Source organism: Heliangelus exortis, chromosome 1, assembly GCF_036169615.1.
Source record: "Heliangelus exortis chromosome 1, bHelExo1.hap1, whole genome shotgun sequence".
Taxonomy (NCBI): Eukaryota; Metazoa; Chordata; class Aves; order Apodiformes; family Trochilidae; genus Heliangelus; species Heliangelus exortis.
In genome coordinates, this window is record NC_092422.1 from 113340277 (window position 1) to 113364196 (window position 23920).

The 23920-nt window shown below is 38.7% G+C and overlaps 1 protein-coding gene across 4 annotated transcripts in view; it reads right to left on the reverse strand.

Moving 5' to 3' along the window:
- CFAP44 (cilia and flagella associated protein 44) overlaps nt 1–23920 on the reverse strand; it is a 44340-nt gene that overhangs the window by 12015 nt on the left and 8405 nt on the right. For 2 of the 4 annotated variants that reach the window (XM_071759398.1, XM_071759392.1), the window contains exons 4-24: nt 23069–23231; nt 21938–22040; nt 21399–21615; nt 19862–19976; nt 19185–19349; nt 18060–18215; nt 17370–17417; nt 16786–16885; nt 15520–15614; nt 13103–13312; nt 12063–12173; nt 11206–11358; nt 9212–9430; nt 8584–8729; nt 7568–7838; nt 5580–5635; nt 5016–5178; nt 4546–4676; nt 3359–3591; nt 2825–2996; nt 1966–2143 (exon numbers count right to left, since the gene is read on the reverse strand). In XM_071759398.1, the coding sequence (XP_071615499.1) occupies nt 1966–2143; nt 2825–2996; nt 3359–3591; nt 4546–4676; nt 5016–5178; nt 5580–5635; nt 7568–7838; nt 8584–8729; nt 9212–9430; nt 11206–11358; nt 12063–12173; nt 13103–13312; nt 15520–15614; nt 16786–16885; nt 17370–17417; nt 18060–18215; nt 19185–19349; nt 19862–19976; nt 21399–21615; nt 21938–22040; nt 23069–23231 (3205 nt within the window). The remainder of the gene's footprint in view (nt 1–1965; nt 2144–2824; nt 2997–3358; nt 3592–4545; nt 4677–5015; nt 5179–5579; nt 5636–7567; nt 7839–8583; nt 8730–9211; nt 9431–11205; nt 11359–12062; nt 12174–13102; nt 13313–15519; nt 15615–16785; nt 16886–17369; nt 17418–18059; nt 18216–19184; nt 19350–19861; nt 19977–21398; nt 21616–21937; nt 22041–23068; nt 23232–23920) is intronic. The other 2 variants (XM_071759403.1, XM_071759413.1) reach the window with 2 other exon arrangements.

Consider the following 23920-nt stretch of genomic DNA (forward strand, 5'->3'; position numbering starts at 1 on the left):
AGTGGAAAATACAAAGTCCTGCCTCTGGGGAGGAACAACCCTATGCACCAGTATATTCTGGGGTTGACCAGCTGGAAAGCAGTTTTGCAGAAAAGAACCTGAGGGTCTTGGTAAACATCAAGTGGACCATAAGCCAGCAATGCACCTTTGTGCCAAATAAGGGCTAACATTATCCTGGACTGCATTAGGAAGTTCTGCCACAGATCAAGAGAGGTGATGCCTCCCCAGCAGCGACGAGGTCACATCTGGAGTGCTGTGTTGAGTTCTGGGCTCCCCAGTACAAGAGAGAGATGGCACTACTGGAGATGGTCTAGTGAACAGCCATTAAGATGATCAGAGGACTGGAGCATCTCTCATATGGAAAAAGGCTGAGAGAGCTGGAACTGTTCAGCCTGGAGAAGGGCTGGAGGGATCTCTTCAATGTATGTAAATACCTGAAGGCATGGTGCAAAGAGGATGGATGGATGCTCTTTTCAATGGTGCCCATGACTGGCAAGAGGAGATGGGTACAAACTGAAACACAGGAGATTCTCTCTGAACATAGGGAAACACTTTTTTATTGTGAGGGTGACAGAGCACTGGCACGGGTTCTCCAGTCAGGCTCTGGGGTCTCCATCCTTGGAGATAGTAAAAAGCAACCTGGACATGGCCATGGGGAACCTGCACTAGATGGCTCTATTTGAGCAGAGGGTTTGGACTAGATTACCATCAGAAGTGTCTTCCAACTTCAGTCATTCTGTGATAAGAAGACACTGCACTAATTTACTACTTTCACATGAACTAATAATTGAATGTAATCTGGCATTAATATATGTGGCAGAAACTTCTCTGATTTTTATAAAAAGAAAACAACCCTACACACCATCCACCTGAAGTAATTCTATATCTGTATAAACCTGGATTTAAAACAAGAACTATTCCCTTTGTTTGTATTGGCTTGTCCTGCTGAGCTACCAAGTATCTGGTAACATCAGCACTACAAGGAAGTGCTGGAGCCCAAGCATAAGGCAAAACCAACTCAACAAATCTCCTGAGACTGCAGCATTGCTTCTGTATTGCTTAGACCTGGCTATCAAAGCAGCCCAGCCTAGAGGGTGCCTGAGATTAGGCAACATGTTCATGAGGATACAACTGGAGAAGATTCAGAGCCACTGAGATTATAACTTTCTGCCAAAGATAAACCATGCAGGGAAGAAGCTCCTCTATCAGTATGCAGAGCAAGAAATAAGCCTTCCAACCAAAAAGCAACTAGATAGTTATAAGTTCAGTAGAGACATTTCTTCATGGCTCCTACAAGAACAATGAAATTTGCAAAGGAAATTGTCCCTCTTTCACACTCCACTCAAATGAAACAAAAACCAGTTCCTATGAGAAGGATGGGGGAAAGAAGTCAAAAGGAAAGCAACAGAGATACTGCACAACATTTGAGTATCTTGTGTTTTTATAGTTAAAAGATGTCTGGTAGCTGTAGAGTCCTATCATAGAAAGGTGGTTCCAAAAGACTTGTACCCAGAAGCAATGATTGCCAAAGTGCAAATGTGAAGACATCACGCTAGAAACACCTTTCCTTCCTCACATCCCAATGTTGTAGAGGTGTTTCATGGCAGGGGTTATTTAACTCAGTGTTTTAAGGAACACATACCAGTCACTAGATACTAAGAATTTTTTAAGAATTCAAATAGATAAATGCTCCTGGTGAAGTATTAGAAAGGGTCATTTCCCCTTGTTGTTTAAAAAAGAGCTGAGAGTTATCCTGGATTGATTTTGAGTTTAGTGAAGCACTAACAGTTCACAATAGGAAGGCTGATTTGAACTGAAGTTGTGACTAAAGACAAACTGTCCTTCTTGGCTTCTTCACATATACACTTTGGTTTCCTTTAAAATAATTTCTTCAGTGACTAAATACATTATCCTCTCATGCCCTGAAAGGGGGAAATACACACATCAGTGAATCAATTTACATACCAGCACCTCCAGGGATGTAAGTTGCATCACCTTCTTCTCAATGTTCAGATGCTCATGTTCAGAGACTCTGTAGTTAGTGGCTGTCTTCAGCTTATAACATCCCATATTTTCCCGTGCTTCTCTTATGTCCTCAACAACCTTGGGATCCTCATAGTCAACACTAGGTTTGCTCCTGTATCTGGGAGGAAAAAACAAAGCTGAACTTCACACCTTCACACCTTCTTAAATTGCCTGGGAGGTGAGCTAGAGATCAATAATCACACACCTCTTTCAGAAAGCAGTGGCTAATATGAGAGGAGTATCCTCACACAGTTGAATTATAGCCTCTAATTTATTTTTTTCCCATAAAACTTTTAAAACATGATTCTGCCATGAGACAGGTTAAACCTCTACACTTGGACCGAATTCTGGGTTTAGTGAGTACATGCTGCTCTCAATCCTAGGGAGCGGTGTCAATACCGCACCAGCCCACAGCACTCTATATTGAGATATATGATCCTACTCTGTACTATTAAACACTTAATACCCCTAGAAAGCCTGGCACTTCAGGTCTACATTCCCATTCCCTGTCATTCACCTCCTAATGAAGAACTGCACTTCCATGAGCATTCAAAGAAGTTTTGTCCTTTTTTCTTGCCTCTCAAGATAAAGACCAGCATGGACTGGGAAGGCATATCACAAACACTCACTAACTAAAAGATTATAATGAAGATATACATGAAAATGCATCTTTTTAATTACAACCATTAGGAATATAAAAAATTACACAGAGATATTATAGTGCTATATGACAGCTAAATACAAAAATCTGACCTCAGACAAGAAGCAGAACTAAAAGGGAACAGAGTCCAAAACTCACAGTTCATCCCACTCTGCCTTCCTCTTTATGATCTTTGCTTTCATCTCATCAGATTTCTCAACCATTCTTCTGATTTGCTCATGTTTGCTTTTTATATAACGTGCGGTTGGCTTTTGGGCCTCTAATGTCTTCAGCTTTTCAGCCTCACCCTCAAGAATTCTAGCATCTGGACCTGAAAATAATCATGTAAAGATGTCAGTATCATGGAGCACAGTGCAGTTCCAGCTACTGGCAGCTGCCTGGAACAGCTCCTGTAAAGCCAGTGTCTATCAGCATAGCTCCACTGCAGTGGATGTTTTAAATGTATCTGGGTTCCTTGACTTGACTCTCAGTCACATTTTATCCAAAAGGTTGACAGAAAATTCCTGACATTGATCTAAACATGGAAAAACTATGTATGTGTGTTACTATGTAGACAGGTACTAAAAAAACCATACCACAGTTATATTTCCTTATCTGTAACTAAAGAAATTATATTTACTTTAACTTGAACTCAGGAAAATAGACTGAGATGAAAGACAGAAGCCATATTACTAATAAGACTTAAATGGTCACCATTAGTCCTCCAGTTGTAACTTGTCTCTCTGACAGTCTCTGGTTCTGATGCTTGTTTGCATGACCCTTTGGGGAATGACTTCTTCCCTGATGGACATTCCTTATGCTGGTAGAATTTCTCAGACATTGCCAGAAGTCTGTAAGTGGAGATTTGGTGATTGCTTTGAATAGCACGAACAACAACAGTGTCAAATTCCAGTGAGTCCCGAAACCTGAAACGACAAATTAGACAAAAATGACTGATGTCAATAGGCACAACCTACCATTTTTCCTTGACCAATAGGACATGGATAATGAATAGCATAGTTTAATTATTGCACATACAGTCATTACATGTAAGTTCACAAGTCAGTAAGTAAAACCATGATGACATCTGACACTATTGACTTTCATCCAATCTAGGAATGGAGATACTCAAGAATAAGCAAAATAACTGCTCTCTCAATATTGAAATTTACATCAGGTTCCTCATGAGAATATCATTCATTGTCCATTAAGGACTGATTAAAACCAAGTTCATTAGAAGTCTTTTTCCCAATCACATAGTGTGTGCCTAAGGTGTTTTTGTTATTATTTCTTATTGCTTTTGTGTATTTCTAGGAATTCATCTTTTGCTACTTATACTTAGAGTTAAGGAAACCAACCCAAAATGTACCTTCTTCTTAAACTTGTGTTCTTGAGAAAATGCACTGCATAATTTTAAACGATATAGAGAACATTGTGTTAATGATGACACTGAAATATCTGACAGACATGCAACATACCTGAAAAACAGAGGATTATTTCATAGGCTGTTTTTCAAAGTTCCAGTAAGAGTTCTTGGTTCTTACTGAACCTACTGGCCAAAACCTAGGAAAATTTAGTCTCAAAAAAAGCCCCCACTTTTATTCATATAGAAGAGAATCAGAATGAAGCCACTTCCTTAACTTGCAGATTTTATTTGTACCAAAGATTCAAAAGAAGTAAGTAGACCCAAATATCAAGATATACTTTTGTATGCTTTCCAAGTAAAATAAGAACAGAATCACAACAGAATACCGATTACATGAGGGGAAAAAACAAAACAAAACAAAACCAACCACACTCTTTTTTCCTGGTGGCAGGTACAACTTTATAAATGCTAAGCCCCATGCATGGTCAGAGGGAGACGCAGAAGTGGCACTTACTGATTTTTTAGTTTCTGCAGTCCAATCAAGTGTTTCTCTTCCTCCCAAGCCAGCTCTTTTTGCACTAACTGGATTCTCTGTGCTGTCTGCCTATTCAGCTCCTCAAAGATCCTATGGTCCATCTCGAATTCCTGCAGAAAGATAGAAAGCCCAGCATGACATCTTGGCTACTAGGTTTTGGTAATAAATATTCTTGCCCAAGTGCCAGAGTTCCATGCACATCAACACAATCCTTTAGTTCAGAAGCCATTCAGATTGCCACAGAGAACCACATTTTCCTGACATGCTTCTTAAATGGCACAATAAATGGCATCACATCACCTGAGATTCAGAAGTCCCAGAAAATTGTATATTCACAGAATTACCTTAATCCAAAGGGTTGGACAGCTTTGGCCCCAGCACATTGGGTAACAACATTTTATAAGAAGATGCCTCTATAGGTGAATGACCCTCAGAAAAACCGTATGTACCGTTCTGTCCAGCTGCATGTGCTTGGGCAACTCCTGATTCTTTTGAAGGAGAACAAGGAACTCCTGTCTCAGTGCAATTAACTCCTCTCTTTTCTTTCTTTTCTTTTCTTCAGCTTCCTTCATTATCCGCTCATATTCCTTTTTCTGCTTGACTTCCTCAATGCTGAAAACACATGCAAAAGGAAATGGTGTCATCTTAGTGAAACAGAGGAAAGAGTACAGTCTATGTATCATTTTAGATTGCCTTGACAGCCCTAAACTTTCAGTGATCTCAATGGGTTTGAAGCTAACTTAGAAAGGAATCACCCTTCTGTATATTTTTAGTCCTAATATAATGGAGCTTTGACTTTGACCTTGTGTTGTCTCTGTAGTCAGAAGTTAAGTAAGTTTCAGAAGAGCATATTTTAATTTCTACCACAAAAAAGTTGATGAAATGGAGGGAAAGGCTGAAAAAACTTTGTATGGAACAAGGAAATAACCCAAACTCACGCAGAAATACATGATCTGAAGCAAGAGCTACCAACACTTGAAAATCTCTTTCATCATTATGCAAACATCTCTTACTTGAAGGCATCGGGATCCTCAATGTCTTCAGCAGCCTTCTCCTTCTCAAGACCACTCTGGAATAAAAATGTTGTCTTGTCTTTAAACAAGCAACATGCTTCAACAGACAATAAAACTTTACGAACATCAGGACAGAGTCCCTGTTACCTCTCACAAAGCCAAAGAAACCTTCATGATCAACATTGCTTTACTGGCCTTAAATACCAGGTTTTAATATTTCAAGAATAAAAAGCAATGAAGGTGGTTTACATGTAAAAAAACAATGAAGCACAGTTCTGAAGGACAGAGGAAACAAAACCTCCATCCTTCCCATCAACTTTAACCATTATATCATTGCTTGTCCAAACTTCACTCTGTCCCATACCATCTTTGACTCTCTACCCCCTCACATTCAATTCTCATCTCCTCTCACTGCCAGGCTGACAAGAGATCACATATCCTGAGCTATTTCCAAGTTACATGTGTAATTCATCTTGTTTGCTCCTGCTGACTGCATCGTGGGTTCACAATTATTAGCTGTGAAGAGTGACAGATGGATGGACACAGCCACACAAGCCTCATTTCCCTAGGCAGTCATGAACTAAAAAAAGAGGGAGACCTATCACTTTACAGTGAATACAGCTGTATTAAATTGATCTGTAATTTAACTTAATTAGTTTCAGAGGATTTATACTTGATTCTCTAAGAATCCCATTAAGTTTAATGAAGATGGAATTTTTTTAATCTTCCACGACTTAGAACTAGAATAGATATGTAATGAAGATATACTTTGATAAGGGAAAAACTCCATTAGGATGGCCATTATGCAATGTTGCTAGCCTGAACAATAGAAATAAACCATAAAGATCTTTATATAGACCTAATTACATACTCAAAATTATAAAGCTATATATATATGCTTTATAATTGCATATTAATCACTACTTGTAATACTGGAGCTAGCAAGGCTCTGATAGGTTCCAATCATTCACTTTGTTTAAGAAAACAATTTTAAGTCTTTTCTTAGTGTTGTATATTCTTGTGATACTGGCAAAGAATTCTAACTAGTTGTGAAAAACTTAATTAAATTACCAAAATCACAATTTTCTCTCTGTCTCCCTTGTCAATCATATTTCAAAATTTGGATACCACCTAATATTAAAAATATTTAAAGGTTGAATGTGTTTTACTTTTAAGATTTTTAAAATGTACTGAATGTATATCTAACTCCAAAATTCATTGTGCTTGATAGCACGTCTTTACTCAACAGATCTCACTGCTTCTTTCCAGTTATGTTTGCTTTATTCAGGCAGTCAAGAGATTTTTAAAATAAGTGTCATTTTGAACAATTCAGTGAAATCTGATCACTTTTAGTGAGGGATTTGATACTTCTCTCTTCTCATGTCTTATCAGTAATACTGTTGTCAAGTTCCAGTGCCTCTGTTCAAGAGGTGTTGGCCTGTACAGTGATTACAGGACACCTATAAAATTATTTCTGCTAATGCTGTCCAAGAGTGAAAGAGCAACAGGATCAACATCATGCTGTGTTGATTTTGCATAAAAAAATCCAACTTCTGAATTGGATATGAAGGATACTAGATGCACTGGGAAACTATGCATTCAGTATTCTTCAACATTATTTTTAGAATTCCCATCCAGAGCAAAATCATATTTTATTAGAATTAAATCCAGGACAGGTATTAATTATGAAAAATTATTGTGGTTCTTTCATTCAAGGAACATACACCTTTGAGTGGGGAAGGACTAGCAGAATATTACATTTGAACAACACATACTATTTGGAGAAAACTGCAAAACATTCGAGGAACAATGCAGTTATAGAGCGTTTTTATTAGGGAATGTTTCACAAGACCTCTTCTTCCAAACTGGGAAAACTCAGTTTTTGTAATGGAAGAGCTATGATGCTAAATAATTGAATTGGATTTTACCCACCTGCAGTAGTTTCTTTGCAAATAGGCCTAACTTAATGAAGGAGGTTAGCAACTTACCCTTGGAGAGGGAATTTTGGCCTTTTGCTCTCTGTGAATGTCCTCTGGAGACAAAATGTTGAAACTAAAAATGTTTCCATCTCCACCACAGGTAATCAGAAACCTGTCATCATAACTAGAACAGATCCCCTGGATCTGGCCACAGTCATTGTCATGTACATTTAAGGACCAGTATTCCTTCAGGGTATCTGCTGAGAGGTCTTCATCTTGGAGAGGATAAACACGCAGGGCACCGTTCTGCATCCCACAGACCATCAGTTGTCTGCTGGTACTGCCAAATGATCAACAAGAAATAATAATAACAGGCAACTTGTAATGAGTAAGGCCACAGCTCAGAACATGATACCTCTTCAGAAGGGCTAATCTATCTGAATAAATGTAGCCTTCCCAAGTTTGTCAGCTCAGAACAAAGTATTTTGGCCATTTGAAGTATGTGTGATACTACTACAGTTTTTTTTCCTGCTAACTCACTACTCAAGAATGTTCCAGCTCTTGCTGGGTATCAGAGAACTGGTCTCAGCCTTGAGTTATGCAGGGTAGCAGACACCAAGTTCAGTGCTAGAAAAAACAAATTTTCCTCCCTGCTCTCAATCTAGTGGGATGGTGGTGAATATAGCCAACTGTAGACTGAAGTACGAACTACTTCAGATGCAGATCATGCCTGGCCTTTCAGGGAACCTAATATTGGGACTCTGAAAACAGTTTACCCTTTTCACTTGTACAGTTCACAGAATGTCTCAGTAAGCCTGTATGCTTTGCACAAGAGTGAATCTTGCACATGTTCTCCTCGAGGGCTGTGTCCTCTCTTTGCTAACTACCCCAAAGAACAGCTTTTCTGAAGATCACAACTCACAGAGACTTCTGAAGGGTCTCCTGGAGATTTACCATCTAGGATGTTTGAGTGCTAATCAGTACTTAATTAGAAATCAGACCTTTTCATCTTTGGAGGGCTTTTAAACTTATACTGTCAGACACAGAGCAGGAACTGTAAGTGAATCTACACTAAAATGTCTTACCAGAAGCAGATACAGTGGATGGGATTGTTGTCAGTGTCCTCAATAGGAATCACTTCAAAGGGTTCATCTTGCCTCTTTTCAGGGTCTTCTTGGTGATCATTTGAGGAGAATTCACAATGATAGAGGAACCCTGAGTCATACCCACCCTGAAGAGGAGGACCATAAAGAAATGGTAACAAAAGAACTGTGAAGCAGCTTACCAGGTAAATTCAATTTTCAGAATAATTCTTCCTTTCTTAGGAATCTACTATAGTTTAGAAAATGTTACTTCCAAACGTATTAAGATCCTAGATGTGGTCTAGAGAACCACAGAAAAAAGTCTATCATGATCACTGGCATTACAAGCCATCCTACCAATCTGTTAAAATTGTATCTTCTGCTTGTGAGGGAACAGCTTACAAACTTGCCCATTTCAGCATCATCAAGAAGTACACCTCTTGGAAATTTACTGAGCTGGAGTGACACTACTGATTAACTTCACAAAGACCACTGAAACTATCACGTATGAAGGGGACTCCATGTCCCAGAGAAGCAGATTTCAAATAATCAGTATTCTAAGGCAACCAGACAGAAGGGGAAGGTTGCCACATCTTGCGGTCTCGTCAACATGAAATTAAAATTGATTTACCAAGGAAAGCCAAAATTTTCCTGGTGCTGAATAAAATCCACAGAGGATGGGACTGGGTTCCTCTGGTATGTACAGAGGTGGTAATGGCTCTTCTTCAGGTTCCTCTTCAGGTTCTTCTTCTATCTCCTTTCCCATCTCCTTTTGCTGCTTTATCCATTCAAGCTTGGCTTTTTCCTTCTCCTGCTTTTTTTTCTCTCTCCGTGCAATTTCCTCTTCCAGCTGTTACAAAAAGCAGAGAAACATTAAACCAAGGCATGAAACTATGCATTACTGACTGAATCACAGAATTGTCATGGTTGGAAAAGACCTCTATGAGAGTTTGAAGGAGTCCCATAAATGAAATCCAAGGTAGTCCTGTCACTATATATATAGAATGTCGAGAGAAATCTCTTTTCCTTCAACTAAACAACCAGAGGTCAAACAGACTTCATAGGAGTCTCCAGTGGAAATGCCCCCATTTTCCTCCTCTAAAGTATTTTGACTCACAGTCCTTCGAAACAGAAACCATTCTTCATGAGAAGCAGACTTCAGCATTTCCTCAGAGAGATTATTCCTAATTCTAACCACATACCACTTCTGCAGAACTCCTAAGTGTAGAGGAGACCACAAGTCCTCAGGTGTCACTGATAATGAACTGGGAGCTTAAGCCCAGGTGTGCCCACTAATTAGGGCCTGCCCCAGCAGGAAGTGGGCGGGGCTGAAGGGCAAGGTAAAAGGCATGCTCCCAGAAGCAGAGTCAGTCAGAAGCAGATGAAGACGCCTGAGGAGAGGAACAGCAGGAAAGAGCTCCCGGAGAAGAACCGAGTCCCCGAAAGAAAGAAGGCTCGCCGCAACACTAAGCCTTGCCCTCTGCCTGTTCAGGAGAAAAAAAAAGCACTGGAAAGCTGAACTCACATTCCTGAACTTCAGTGCATCATTGATGTAGAATAAAAATAGACACTGTATTGGGCTTCGCTTCTTCTGAACAATGAAGGGAAGACAATTGTGGATTTATAAAACCTTTAAGAAGGTTTATAAAACCTTCCCATTCAAGCCTACTTTAGCATAAACAAATATCAAACAATCTCTAAAACAGGATCTCCCTAAGAAGATATTAGATAGCAAATCACAGAGAAAGGTCTGGAAAGGATCTCAAAAGAACATTATTTTCCTGAAAGCAGAATAAGATAAACCTTAAATATTATCAGCTGATGTTTATCTGACCTATCCTTTAAAAGTCTGCTGTGGGCTCTACAGCCTAAGCAAACTATTTCATTGCCTCACCGCTCTTACTGTTAGAAACCTTGCCTCACATCTTAGATAAACCATCCTTGTTGCTACTTATTAATTACTGATCTATTCATAGAGGAAAAATAGAGCAATTCTTATTTTTTGACTCTGTGGAATTTTTTTTTATTTTTAAGTATGTATAGTGTCATCTTCTGACTAGAAAAAACAACAAACCAAAATAAATCCAAACAAAATTCCACAACATTCTTTCAACCTTTCCTTAAATATCTATGATAGCTTTGTGATAATTCTTGTGGTTCCTTCTGAGAGAAGCCCACTAAGATATCTTTCCCCTGAATGCTGAATCCCTCCTAGTTTGAACAAGAAATGAGGCTTTGCCCAGCATTCAGCAGTGTACCACTCAGAAGACAGGAGCAGTTGAGAAAGCAAAGAAATCTCAGGCTAAGGATAGAATCAGAGTAGTTGTTGGATTGTGGTGAATTGAACATGGGACTGAGAGCCTGCTCACTGAAGTTCTGCTACTGAGCCTAATAGCATCTTGCTTTTTTATTTTTCCAAAATTAACTATAACTGGAAGCTGGCATAACAATTTCCTTTCAGCTCATGGGTCCAGGACAACTGGCTGCCAGCCAGCAGGTAGCACTCCTCCAGCACCGTGAACAGAACCACCTTCAGCACCTTGAAGGCAACTAGAAACATTTTTGAGTAGCTTTGTCCTCTGGCACATGAAAAATACGAAATTTTTCCATAGGAGAGTTCTTTACCTTGATTCGGGACTTAATACTATAAAAATGGAAGTACTGTGTTGGCAGATTTTTTATTTGGTAGGTGGATGCTGTATCCTGTTCCTCAGGGACAGGGGCAGGAACCTGGAGAACAAAGCCATTCTCACAAAGGATGAGCAGCATGCTCTTCACCTGTACAAAAGCACACACACAAAAAGCACAGATGTATAGCCAAAACTGAGAGCAATTGGAGAAAGTTAGAAGATGGCCAAAAGCTGGGCTCCAATCAGGAGGCTTTAACCCTAACTGTGCTCTTACATAAATGGAGATCTTTAAATGGACATCAGAAACCAGTGAGCTTCTTTTATACTATGTGTGCCAGGCAAAGTTAAGGAATTGAAGAAGACTTTGCCATGTACAAACCAGCTCTCATTCTTAACACTGTCCAGCTTGGAAGCAGTATGATATTTTGGGAGTTGGATTAAAGGACAGATCTGACCCAAAAGTTAGGAGCTGGGTTTTTGTTTTAATAATTGCTCGAAAGTCCATATGTGTCTATACTAATAAATCCCTTGCATCTTCAAGACTGGGCTCTAGGTCTTCAAGGCAGAAACTCAAAAAGATGAGTAAAATTCTGGTCTTGCATGTATTTCTGCACTTTATTACCCAGAGTTCAAAGTACATCCAAAGTGACTGAACCAGAAATACAGCAACACAGAATCTGCTCATCATTCTGAAGCAACATGAAGAAACAAGTAGCAAAACACCTTTTGCCTTATCTACCGAGAACATGACTGGGGTCATGTATCTTCATCTATTTTCACTATAAGCTCTTTTGAAAATAACATTTTAACACTGGAGGGAAGGAAGGAAAAAAAAGCAAATGTATTACTCACATGAGTAGGTGGAGACCACTGTAATGCCTGCACAGGCCCAGGGACACAGATGAATCCAATTGGCTCATATTTGTCTCCAACAGCAAAAAAGAAAACAGTTTTGTCTTTACTCTGAGAAAAAAAAACCAAAAACAACAAAAAACCACAAAGATGATGATGAGTGAATCAAAGCCAACCAAAAATTCAAAAGATTAAGTATTTAATGACATAAATACATATTTCAAATGTTTTGTGGCCCAACAGGGGGACTAACAAGTGCATTGGAATTAATGATTGGACTTCTGTTATTACAGGCAGGAAGTAAAAATCCTGCCCACTTTGCTCCAGGGCCCTGAGTGTACCCACAGGCCTTAATTATCCTGATGGGTCTCAATGGCATCCCCAGACAGGAGCCTTCTACCCATTGCCCCAGGAGCTCCTTTAAAGCTCAGCCTCGGTAAGATAGCACAGGCTGATTTACCTGGATAAAAAGAACAATCCAGAACTGTCACACAACAGGATGCATTACAGCTTAAATCCTGAATCAAGTGAAATGTATGGTGATTCAGATCAAGGAAGGTGTAACTGCAAATGCACTTGATCAAGGCTGCAGGCTAGCTTTTAAAAAGAGACTCCATATCGACTGGAAATCATCTCAAAGACAAGCAGGCCCACAAACCAACTGGTTGGTTCTGTCAAGGCCAAGAAGTGCTGAGCAGCAGCTGGAGTGCTGCCAAGGTGGTATACAAATGGACTTGCTTTTACTAATACCAAGATACTACTAAATTAATGCCAAAATGAACCTAATGCATCTCAAAGGGATGGATTTCCCTTTAGTGTTTCACACTAAGCAGTCCAGTAATTTACAAAATTAATTGTGTGAGTTGCGTAGCTGCTTTCCTTCAGAAACAAATGTGAGTGCAAACAGATCCTTTTCTTCCACCAGCGCTGCAGAGAACTACAAGAAGCGATCAACAGCAGTAGCAGAACTTTAACATCTCTCTTTGAACAATTTCTACATTTGTGGATTAATAAAAATAACCAGAAGTAGCAATACATACCCCTGTGGCAAGCACATCTCCATTCTGTTCATATGCCAAGGCTGTAACTGCAGTAGCATGAGGTTTGAAAGCCTGTTTCAGATTTATCCTTGCGCTCTCTGCATCGGTTCGTCCCGCAACCACTGGGAGTCCTTTGGGATCATAAACTTCAATTATGCGGACAACACCATCTTCAAACCCCACAGCAATTAGACCTCCTTTAGGATTTACCTTTGAGTGGAAAAATTAATTAAAAAAAAAGAATCACCGTGTACATATGAGAGTTTAGAATAAGAATCTATATAGCGCGTGCTGGTGTTAACCTGTAGCTCATCTGACATGGAAGTGTTGCTAAAGTATAAAGAATGTTTCATACATGGAAAATGTTGTTTATTTTTTCTAATACGCTATCATAAAGGGAGTGAGAGGACTGGAGGTTATTTCTTTGTTTGGATTGGCTTGGGGTTTTTTACTGATAACATTCCACTGAGACTGGAAATGTTATTGAGGGTGTGCTTGTAACATCTGAGGAAGAGGTAATCCATCCTGATATACAAATATATATGTAGCTTCTTTTTAAGGAGAAGAGTTGGAACACAAAAATTGAATAAATTACCCTGAATATAACACTGGGCATCAAACGTGGGTATGATTTTTGAAGAGGTGAGAGCACAGACTTGGGAATGGCCAACTCCACGGAAAGTACAATTGTCAGCAGGGACAGCTACTTGAGATGGACAGAGAAAGCTACAGAGTCTTTACTACAGGCACTGTAGGAAAGCCAGTTGCTAACAATGTAGATGGGCTTGTAGAGAGTGAACAGGCCTGTGTTTTAACTGGATCTTAAGAAGCCCTTCTGTACAGTACATGTACTGCAGCATTGCTCAGCAAATGACCAAGAGGAATCACTCATGGACCTCAAATTTATGGTTCTCTGTTTGACTCCCTTCATTAATTCTGTATTTTTCCTCTATTAGAGAACCATTATTCCAAATGCAGCCTCCCCAGAGCTGAGTAAAGAGGAAGGATCACCTCACTCAACCAGCTGCTAATACCCTTCCTTATACAACACAGGATGCTGATGGACTTCTTTGCATGCATTGCTGGCTCGTGGTCAGCTTCGAGTCCCTCAGGATCCCAAGATCCTTCGCTGCAGAACTGCTTTCCAGATGGTGGATCCTCAGGCAGTGCTGGTTCCTTGGGGTTATTCCTACCCAGATGCACAACTCAGCATTTTCCCCTGCTGAATTTCCCTATAGTCTCCTCAGCCCAATTCTCCAGCCTGTCCACATCCCCTGAATGGCAGCACAACCCTTTAGAGTACCAGCCACTCCTTTCACTTTTGTATCATCTGTGAAATGGCTGAGGGCACACTCTGTCCCAGTGTCAAGGCCATTAGTGAAGAATATTGGCATCTGTGATGACCCTAGGGTACACTGCTAGAGACTTGCCTCAAACTGGACTTCATGCTGATGATCACTACCAGCCATTTAGACAGTTTTATATCCATGTCATTGTACATTCATCTAACCTTCCTTATGAGAGTATTACAGTGGACAGATGCTTCAAAGTATGGTTGGATGATATTTCCTTAGATTAATAGCACAGACTTTCCAATACATTTCAGCACTGTAAGCTACATGCAGGTGTTTAAGGGGATTTTAAATGCAGCTAGATTAAGTACCCTTGATTTTTCAGACTGTGTGTAGTACCAACCATTTTAAAAATGAACTGAGTCAGTTTTGTAATGGTGTACAATTTACTGTGGCAATCAGCTTACCTCTTGAATGCATAGGTCACCACCTAACAGCACCCCTGAAAGTCTGCAATGCTGGAATTATAGTTATAAAATCACTGTCCCAGTGTTACCCTCATCTTGGAAATTCAAGTAAGCACTTTCCTCCATAAATCTGCTTATAATTAACCCACCAGACTTGCTATGTTTCCTAAAGGACATAACTAGAAACTAATTAAAATTAGCAAATATGTCTAAAAGTGATAGACTCCACACTCCACAAATGATCAGTCCTGGCAACAGCGTTTTATGATATATCTCCAAATGTTTGTGGATTGTCTGAGCTGTCATTTCAAAATGTGTTAACTATCTCATCTTATTTGACAATTACTCTGTGTGGATTAAATAGAAGCTGTTAGTCTATAAACTAAGACTACTTCATGGGGCTGCACACTGAGATCTGATTTGAAAACCTCAGGAAGACACAAAGTAGGGTACCTGATAATCCACAGTAAAGCCAAACCGTACACATACTATATACATACATACTACTCCACAAACTTATATATGCATACTACTACAGTAAATTTTACCATGGCCTAACAGTGACTTCTTTAAGGTCTTGTATTTGTGCAACTTTCTTGAGACTAGCAGGCTCATACATCCTTTATGAATTTTTGTTAACGCACTAGCGAAAACTCACAACAGAAGGTGCCCATGTAAGTGCTGTTCCTCCTTGTTTAAACTTAATTTTACTCAGTTGATTGTTGCTGATGAAATCATAGATATGCACTGACCCTGTACAGAAAGGAAACAAGAATTTATTTCTTGCAACATTACTGGTGTCTTAAGATCCATGGAGAAACGTTTATTTATTTAGAGCTGGATAGAAAGTTACTAATTTTTCTCTGAGTATCAGGAGCTCTTGAACAAAATATAAACTTTATTCTCTCCTTAATTTACAGACTTCCAAGAGTTGTCAGGGCTGGGGGTTGTAATAAAAAGTCCCATATTGACCACCAAGTGTAATTTTTAAGTAATCACAGCACTGTGGCATATACAAGGAAAATCTGTACTGACAATATAGGAAAGGATTATATGCTACCACTTGAAATTGCCTAGGGAGGAGAATATTTAAATTAATGAACATGGGAAACTTTCCAAAGAAAAGCAAATTTTACCAGAGGTGAAATTAACAGATTTTTAGACACACATATTGGCCCACATAATATTCCATTCCAGCTGGCCTATATCCTGTAATTTGTTCAACTGGTAGGAATTTGTCTTCAGGCTAGAAGAGCATGTACATTGTATAACACAGAGAGATGACAAGATATGGCTGACAAGAATTGCGTAGCATTTTCTGAGAAGTGTAAATGACATTGCTAAGTTTCTGGCCAGTGTTTCTTCTTTCAAAGCATGATAAATGTGTAAGAGGCTCGAATTGCAGTATTTATGGAAGTTAAATAAATACATCTGTAATTACATGTTAGCAGTTCTTAGGCACATGATAGCAATTGCACTTTATAGGAAAAACACAAACATTAATATTCACAATGAATTACACAATGCTACAGATGTATGTAATTCCTCAGAAAACAGAAATCCCAACACTCATTGATCCAGAGCCCTGAATACAAATGCTGTTATCCCTGCCAAATTTTTCATCTTTTCAGCAGTTCCTTCAGACCTAACAGAATTTACAAAGCCTCCCATTAAAAACTTCTCTTCTTAAAATCCCAGGCTTTTAAGATGAAGCAGCCTTAATGCACTATTTCAAAAACTTAATTATTTGTCTTAACAAGTAAAGAACAGCTCCCAGGAATAACATCTGTCTAAAAAGTGACTTTTGCTTTTCAAGAGCAAACACACAACTTCAATTCAAAGCAGACCAGTTCCAAACCAAGCATCACTGCTCTTCACAAACATTAATCACAGTGGTATGAGAGGAAAGGAATAATATACTTACGGTCAAGAGCAGTGGTGGCCAGTAGGTATGTAGTGGGTGAGACACTCATGGCTTCAATTCTTCCAGAGTGAAAAGTATACAATTTCTCTGGATCTTGGGTCTGCAGTGCAAAACAGAAGAACAGAAATTCTGCTACATTATGGAGCTGCACTTGTAAACTCTTGCCAACCATACTTACGGTGAACCTGAAAAGCCTAGAAAAGTGCTATTTGTGTGAACAAAATTCGGCATGCATGAGGTATCTAGAATTAAATCCCTTTTTAATTAAATGTTCATAAGAAGATTGTGAGCAAAATTAGTGTAGGGACATGGCGTTAATTTAAAATTCCATAATTTTCTATGCAAAAATAAAGGGGAATACTTTCCATTAAGTGTTTTCTGACATGGAATTAGTATTTTTAACAAAGAGTTATTTATCTGAAGGCAAAGGAAACACCCTCAAGCCTAAGGCTTATGCTGCCTGGGAAACCACTATTCATAAAGCTTCACAGAACACAAACTTCATTGCAGACGCATCCAATATTATTAAAGGAAGTTATTGCAAAGGAATTGAAGAAATTAGAAAAAATAAAAAGAAAACAAACCATATTTGAAAATGTCAAATCCAGCTTCCAGATTGCTCCATTGGAATCCTGAAGAAGTAAAAAACAAAACATGTACCTCCAATGCTTTCAAACACAATTTGGAAACAACACTGCTCACGGTGACTCCTTAAAAGTTCCTTAATGAGCATCATCGTGAAACTGAAATGAGTAAATGTGCTGATGTTGGTCCTGTGAATCCTATCCAACGGTGCAGGATAACAGAACTTGGACAATACCTTTTTACATTACCCTATTCTTATGCAGTTCTGACTGGACGGGACTGGACTGGACTGGACTGGACTGGACTGGACTAGAATAGAATAGAATAGAATAGAATAGAATAGAATAGAATTGTATAGTTCTGTTGGGTGGGACCTACAGTGATCATCCAGTCCATCTGTCTGACTACTTGAGAGCCAACCAAAAGTAAAAGCACATTATTAAGGGCATTGTCCAAATAGCTCTTAAACACTGATAGGCCTGGGGCAGCAGCCACCTTTCTAGGAATCCTGCTCCAGTGTTTTAAAGAAGATTATATATAAGAGTAAAATTATCTATCTATCAATCTCCAGAAGATGATTAAACTCTACCAAAAAGAAACACACTGATTTGAAATGAACTCCTGCTGTGGCTTAACATCACCTTCCTCATTCTGTGTTTTCTCCACAGAGATGCATGAGTGTCTCTTACCTGAGCATACCAAACTGGCTGTTCACAGTCATTAACTTTTGACATGTAATTCAGACTGACATTCTTGCCAACTTGAAGTTCATTCATAGGCTCCAGCTCCAGTAACCCTGTGTCATCCACAGAATCAGCAGCATCTACTGTATCAGAGTTCCACACCTTCATGGCATTGGAAACATAAAATAAAATACTGGAGTTTCATAAGGCTAGGTTATGTTTTCATACATGATTAATACGGAAATGCAAAATTACAAGAACCCAGGGGAGTGTAAAATTGTAGATTCTACAGGTAGACTTTGAAATCTGTCACATCTGCCTTGCTGTTTTGAATGTAACCTAAGATAGTGAAAAAGCAGCCACTACTATCTGATGCATATGGGTGCAACGTAAAAGTGTATGTAAAAGTTCCTGATGAGAAAATATCAGTTTATAAAACATAAAGCCAAACCAAACCAACAACAACAAAGAAAAAACACAGGGTGATTGATGCCCTCCACTGTGTGATGATTATCTTTGGCACACCAGCATTTTCCTAAAGAGCAGGAAACAAGATTTAAAAATCATTGCTAATTGACAGGGGAGATCATAATGGTTTCAACAAGGAAACAATTTTTACTTTAATTTATAGGATTATATGTCAACTTCAAGATGCCATTGTATTTTCTTTTAATTGATCCTCTGTTTCAGTGTGTCTTTCATATATTAGTTAATTCCCATGTCATTATAACATTAATAATCTGAGCATTCAAATAATCAGAAAATAATATCAAATATTGCTATAGCAATAACACATCAATTGGCCTGGAAATTACAAAGATTCACCAAAGCTGCACATGGAATAGATTTTGTTAGAATGCAGGCAAGAACAAAGCTTTTAGAAAATCACCGAAAATTATTTTGATTCATTAGAGTAAAAGGTGACTTATTTGCTGCTATAAAACAGGAAACATTGTGTGAACAGTACCTGATTCAAGCATATACACAGTGGAGATGTGCTTTTACTCTGTTCCAAAAATCCATTCTCAGAAAGCAACTGCTCTATAAATTGCTTCCATAAATAAGTGCTGATAAAGAAACCTGCTGATCACAAATGTGCACACCTAAAGGCAGAGCACAATTAAAACTCACCCGAATGAAGCCATCTTGTCCAACAGTGATAAGCTCTCCTTCCTCCAGAACTAAATGGCTGATAGGGCCATTGTGACAGGGATTGTGTCCAGCTCGACAGATCTCTACCTTAATGAGGCCTCCTTCCCAAAGCAGCAAGTTGCCCCACTCAGTCCCTGAGACAACCTTCAATGCAAATGAAGAGTAGAACATAAGGATTTGCTCTTAACCATGTGGAAATATTAGCAAAAATCTGATTAACATTTGTGGCTTCCTTCCATGAGACCATTAAATCAGAAGCAATGTACAGTTATTTGCAAGAGAAGGTGTAAAAGCTGCTAAGATCCCACTTTTTAGCAATATGACATGATTTACAGACACTGTAATGGCTAAAGATTAGGGCTAACAGTCTTTGTATTTCTTTAAACTTAAGTTTTCTCTACCCATTAGAGGACCCTCAGCTCAAAGCTCACAGATGTCTTTTGTCTGGAAAACACAATACTAACCATACTATTAAATTTTTACAAAGCAAGCCAGGTTTTTGGCAAATTAATATCATTATTAGCTTACCAGAGCAGTGCATTGTGGGACTAATTGAAATTCCTTTGAAGCAAATAGTAACTATCCACCTTACACTGTAGACTTTATATCAAAATCTGAGAGGGAACATAAAATTGATTAAGTTTCTTTTTACTTACCTTCCCATCAGGCAGCTCCACATAACCTATAATGTCTGACACTGCTCTTTTCCCAAACCTGCCCAAAGCTCCTTGTAATTTGAGACCAGTGAATGTGAGAGCCATCTTCCAGAACCTGAATACAGAAAAAACATTACTCCCTGATACAAAATTTCCTAAACACACTATTCAGTCTATCTCAGACTCTGTAATAGTCTTAGCAGGGATGCCTTGGGTTTCTCTTTTTAAAATGAGATAAAACTTTGTAACTACTCAAACATTTCCCTATACTACCCCTATGGAAAAGCTAGGAATAGGATTTGGAATGGGCAGAATGAAGATTAAGCTACTATTTAAGAATAGTAAGTGTAAAATACATTTAGGGATATGTCTTTTGCTGTCTTCTGTGCATGATGCTAAACTTTGTAAATCCAATTGACTAAGGAGTTCACTGAATTTCATCCAAATACCTCCATGGACTTGAGCTTGACTATAAAATCTCACTGAGCCAAAGGTTTTATCCTAGAGCTTCACAGCTATTTCGCTTTGATCATTACATTTTTAGCATTTACAAAACATTATAATCTTTAAATTACTGCATTACAGAGAAATTAATATCTACTGCAATTAGGGTTGGTTCACCCTGTGTGCAAGAGATATTATGTTTAAGACAGGTGTTGAAAATTAGAATTCGAGGCCACATTTGGCTGAAAATCCATGGTTATCATGTTACAAAAGCAATATCAGAGTTTATTTATAGCATTTTAGCTTAAAACAAAGTTTGTAAGAGATTTTGTTTTGTCAGAATTCCATAAATAAGGTATTCTAAGCGACATTCTTTCTGAGTATAAATAAGCTGTTTGCTACTTCAGAGCTACCTTGCAAATGAACTAGAAAGCAAATCTCTTACTTTGACCTGATTCTTCTGTTAAAATTCAAAGAAGCTTTAGATTTGCCTTAATTTTAAAGGGAACGTTTTTGTTACAGTAATATCTTAAGTCTCTACTGTATTAACACTGAACACTGGATAAATACAGAATACAAAGCTAATCCCTGCCCCAAAGCTTAAAGTTGTAGTTTATTTTTTATTACAAAAGGATTCATGAACTTACCAGAGAAGGGACTATACAAGAACATATCTTTTGCAGGCTTTTGGTGGTATTAAAGAGCTTCTGATACTTGGCAACCAGTTCTAATGGCTGCCCAAATCAGCAAATGATTTCAAGAAATCAAAGGCAGAAAGCCCAGGAGGCATATAAGCTATGCTACGAGCTAGAAGACACATATACATCAATATTTTATAATTAACTCTCCCCAGTGCTTGTTGAAATTACAAGAATGGGGCTACAAGAACGGAGCAACATCAAGCAACACAGCAAGACCTCAAAGGTGTTAGAAGACTTGGCTGACTGGCTGAAGGACTTGAACTTTCTCAGTTTTTACATTGTAATAACCAGGTAAAATAGCATTCCTTATCCATTCATGCTTGCCAGTTAGTCATCTTCTACATATTATGACTTCAGAGTTGATATGTGTGAATCCTAATCAGTTAACTTACCTGATGTGTCCTGATCCACATGTAGTTAGTTGCTCTTCATTGTCAGCAGAAAATGTGACCTTGTAAACATCCTGAGAAAAAGCTTTTGATCTCAACATAATTTTTTCTTGTTTCCAGTCCCAGATAGTCAGCATGTAGTCAGGGCTGCTCCCAACACTTGCCAGCAAAGTGCCAGCATTGTTGAAATCACCAAAAACATAGGCTTTCTCTGTTCCACCTGAAGAAACACACAAGCCCCAGTACACACACCCACACAGAAAAGAGGAAGAAACAACAGGAAAATCTACTTAGAAGGAGCTCTATTTTCACTGTAATTTCTTTTTTCACTAGGTAATAGCTCGCAGTTGGCTATTTCAACTCAATAAAAGTTTGCTCCAGTACAACAATGACAAATCTTGGAATCAGTGACTTCTATTTTGCTCTAAGGGACCAAAAGGCTGTATTTCTTTCTAAATTTCTAAAGTGACACAGTACTCCATCTGCTGGGATTTACAAAAACTGGCTCATTTGTGTAAAATTAAGAGAACTTTTTATACTACCTTGCAGTATTCTGTAGGGTCTCAGTGAAGGATACTCGTAGACGATGAGGTTTGGCTTCTCTCCTTTTTCTCCTACTGCAAAGTACTGCTTAGTAGGGTGTGCCTTGAAAAAGAAAAAGTCCTATTGCATGCTGTAATGACACCTTTGTCTATTATCCTGCTAGTTATGAGTTATTGTATTTATTCACCCATTAGTAAGAAGATATTGCCATAAATAGCAGGTTGCATTTTTTCAGTGCATTTATTCTGAACAACTGCCAATCTGTTGCTCAGATATCAATATCAGAATGAAGCTACTTGCACACAAAATGGTAAAACCATTATGCACATAAAATGGTATATTGCACATATAATGCAGAACCATAACAAAGTGAAATTATTTAGTTTATAATGCATTCTTTTACTATTCCTACCTCCCTGAACTCACTAACTGATCTTTCTATGAACAGCTTTTCTGTAAGCAACCATCCACTTCAGCAGACAGCTGCAGAAAAACCACCATGACATTGTTCTGAAGACCTAAAGAAATACCATGATTCCCCAGAAAAGCCTTCTTATAATGGAAGAGAACAGTCTGAGGCCACTATTCCAAAAGCCTTGCTCATGCAGAATACAACTGAAAGATGGCAGAGCCCTTCACAAGGTAAGGTACTTCAAATCCAGAAGAAGAATTTGAGAGTCCAGACTCTTGGTAGGAGCTAACTAGAGTGAAACCAGACATTTTTGTCTTAGTTTGCCTTACAATATGGCTTTCTAAATTTCAACTACAGGCAAAACACTTTCCTAATGCCAGTTGTGACTAAGAGAGAGAGAGATGAATGTTAAAAATAAAAAAAGTTTATATGAAACAAAATAAGAAGGCAGTAGCTCTAAAAATTAATCCCAGCTGGCACCTCTCAGTCCCTTATTGTACCTGACCCTACGACTTAGGTATGCAGATATTTGTCCTCTGCCAATCATGTTCACAGGCTGAGTAGCCCACGCTGCATGGTCCACATATCGCCCAAATCAATACCACAGTTTTTCAGGTATATGTGTGTGCAGGTGTAGAAATCTCCCACCAGGCAACCACATGAACATTTCACTTCTAGAAAGTGACTAACATCCTAAAACATAAAAGAGAAGCCATACCGTGATAAAACCAATTCCACCACCACCGCTGCTCCGGACGTAGCTTTGAGATTTTGTTTTGAGGTCCAGGAGCACCACTTGGTTTCCTGCTATATACATCAGTGTTTCGTTATCCATCACAAGGAGGTTTGCATTTCTGGTGCAATCATATCCAAAAGAATATCTGAGAACAGTTCAGTAAGGAAAAGATTTGACACTGGCTTTCCTAGAGAAGTTTACTAACGTGGATAAAACACTTAAACCAAAACTGAAAAGAGAATGCTGAATCTGGCTACTAAAAGCCTGATGGTAGGAGATACTTTTGTTCAGTATACAGTGAATGTAATACATATCAAGTCTCAGTAACTGAGGCCAAAGCACAAGTAAACACCTTCTACTGTTCATATTCCATCCTTTAATCTCCACTACAGGGAGATTCTTGCCTCTTGCCTCACTGGATCCTTTGGGGCTCCAAGGAATTAATATTCTATCAGTGATCTCTTTTCAAACAAATTGTAAAAGATGTGCATCAGGTTAGCAGGAACTATTCTACAGACAAGAGATCAAACCAAAGTACTAAAGTTCACTTATTTAATGTTTACAAGCAGATGTAGAGAAGGGAACATCCAGTCTTCAATAGCAACTTGACTGTCTGCAGAGAACACCACCACCATTTGGAAAAACCACATATATCCTCCTTGATCTTAAATAGCAAAGGACTTGTTTAGCTTTTAACTGATAGGCATCCCTTCCTTCCTTCTACCAGTTTAGATCTGAGCACCAACGTACATATCTACCTGTTTTCCTCCCCACTTCTCCCTTAGCACATCTGTGAGCTGCTCTTCTCTTGCCCTCCCCTCATCTTCTTGGGGA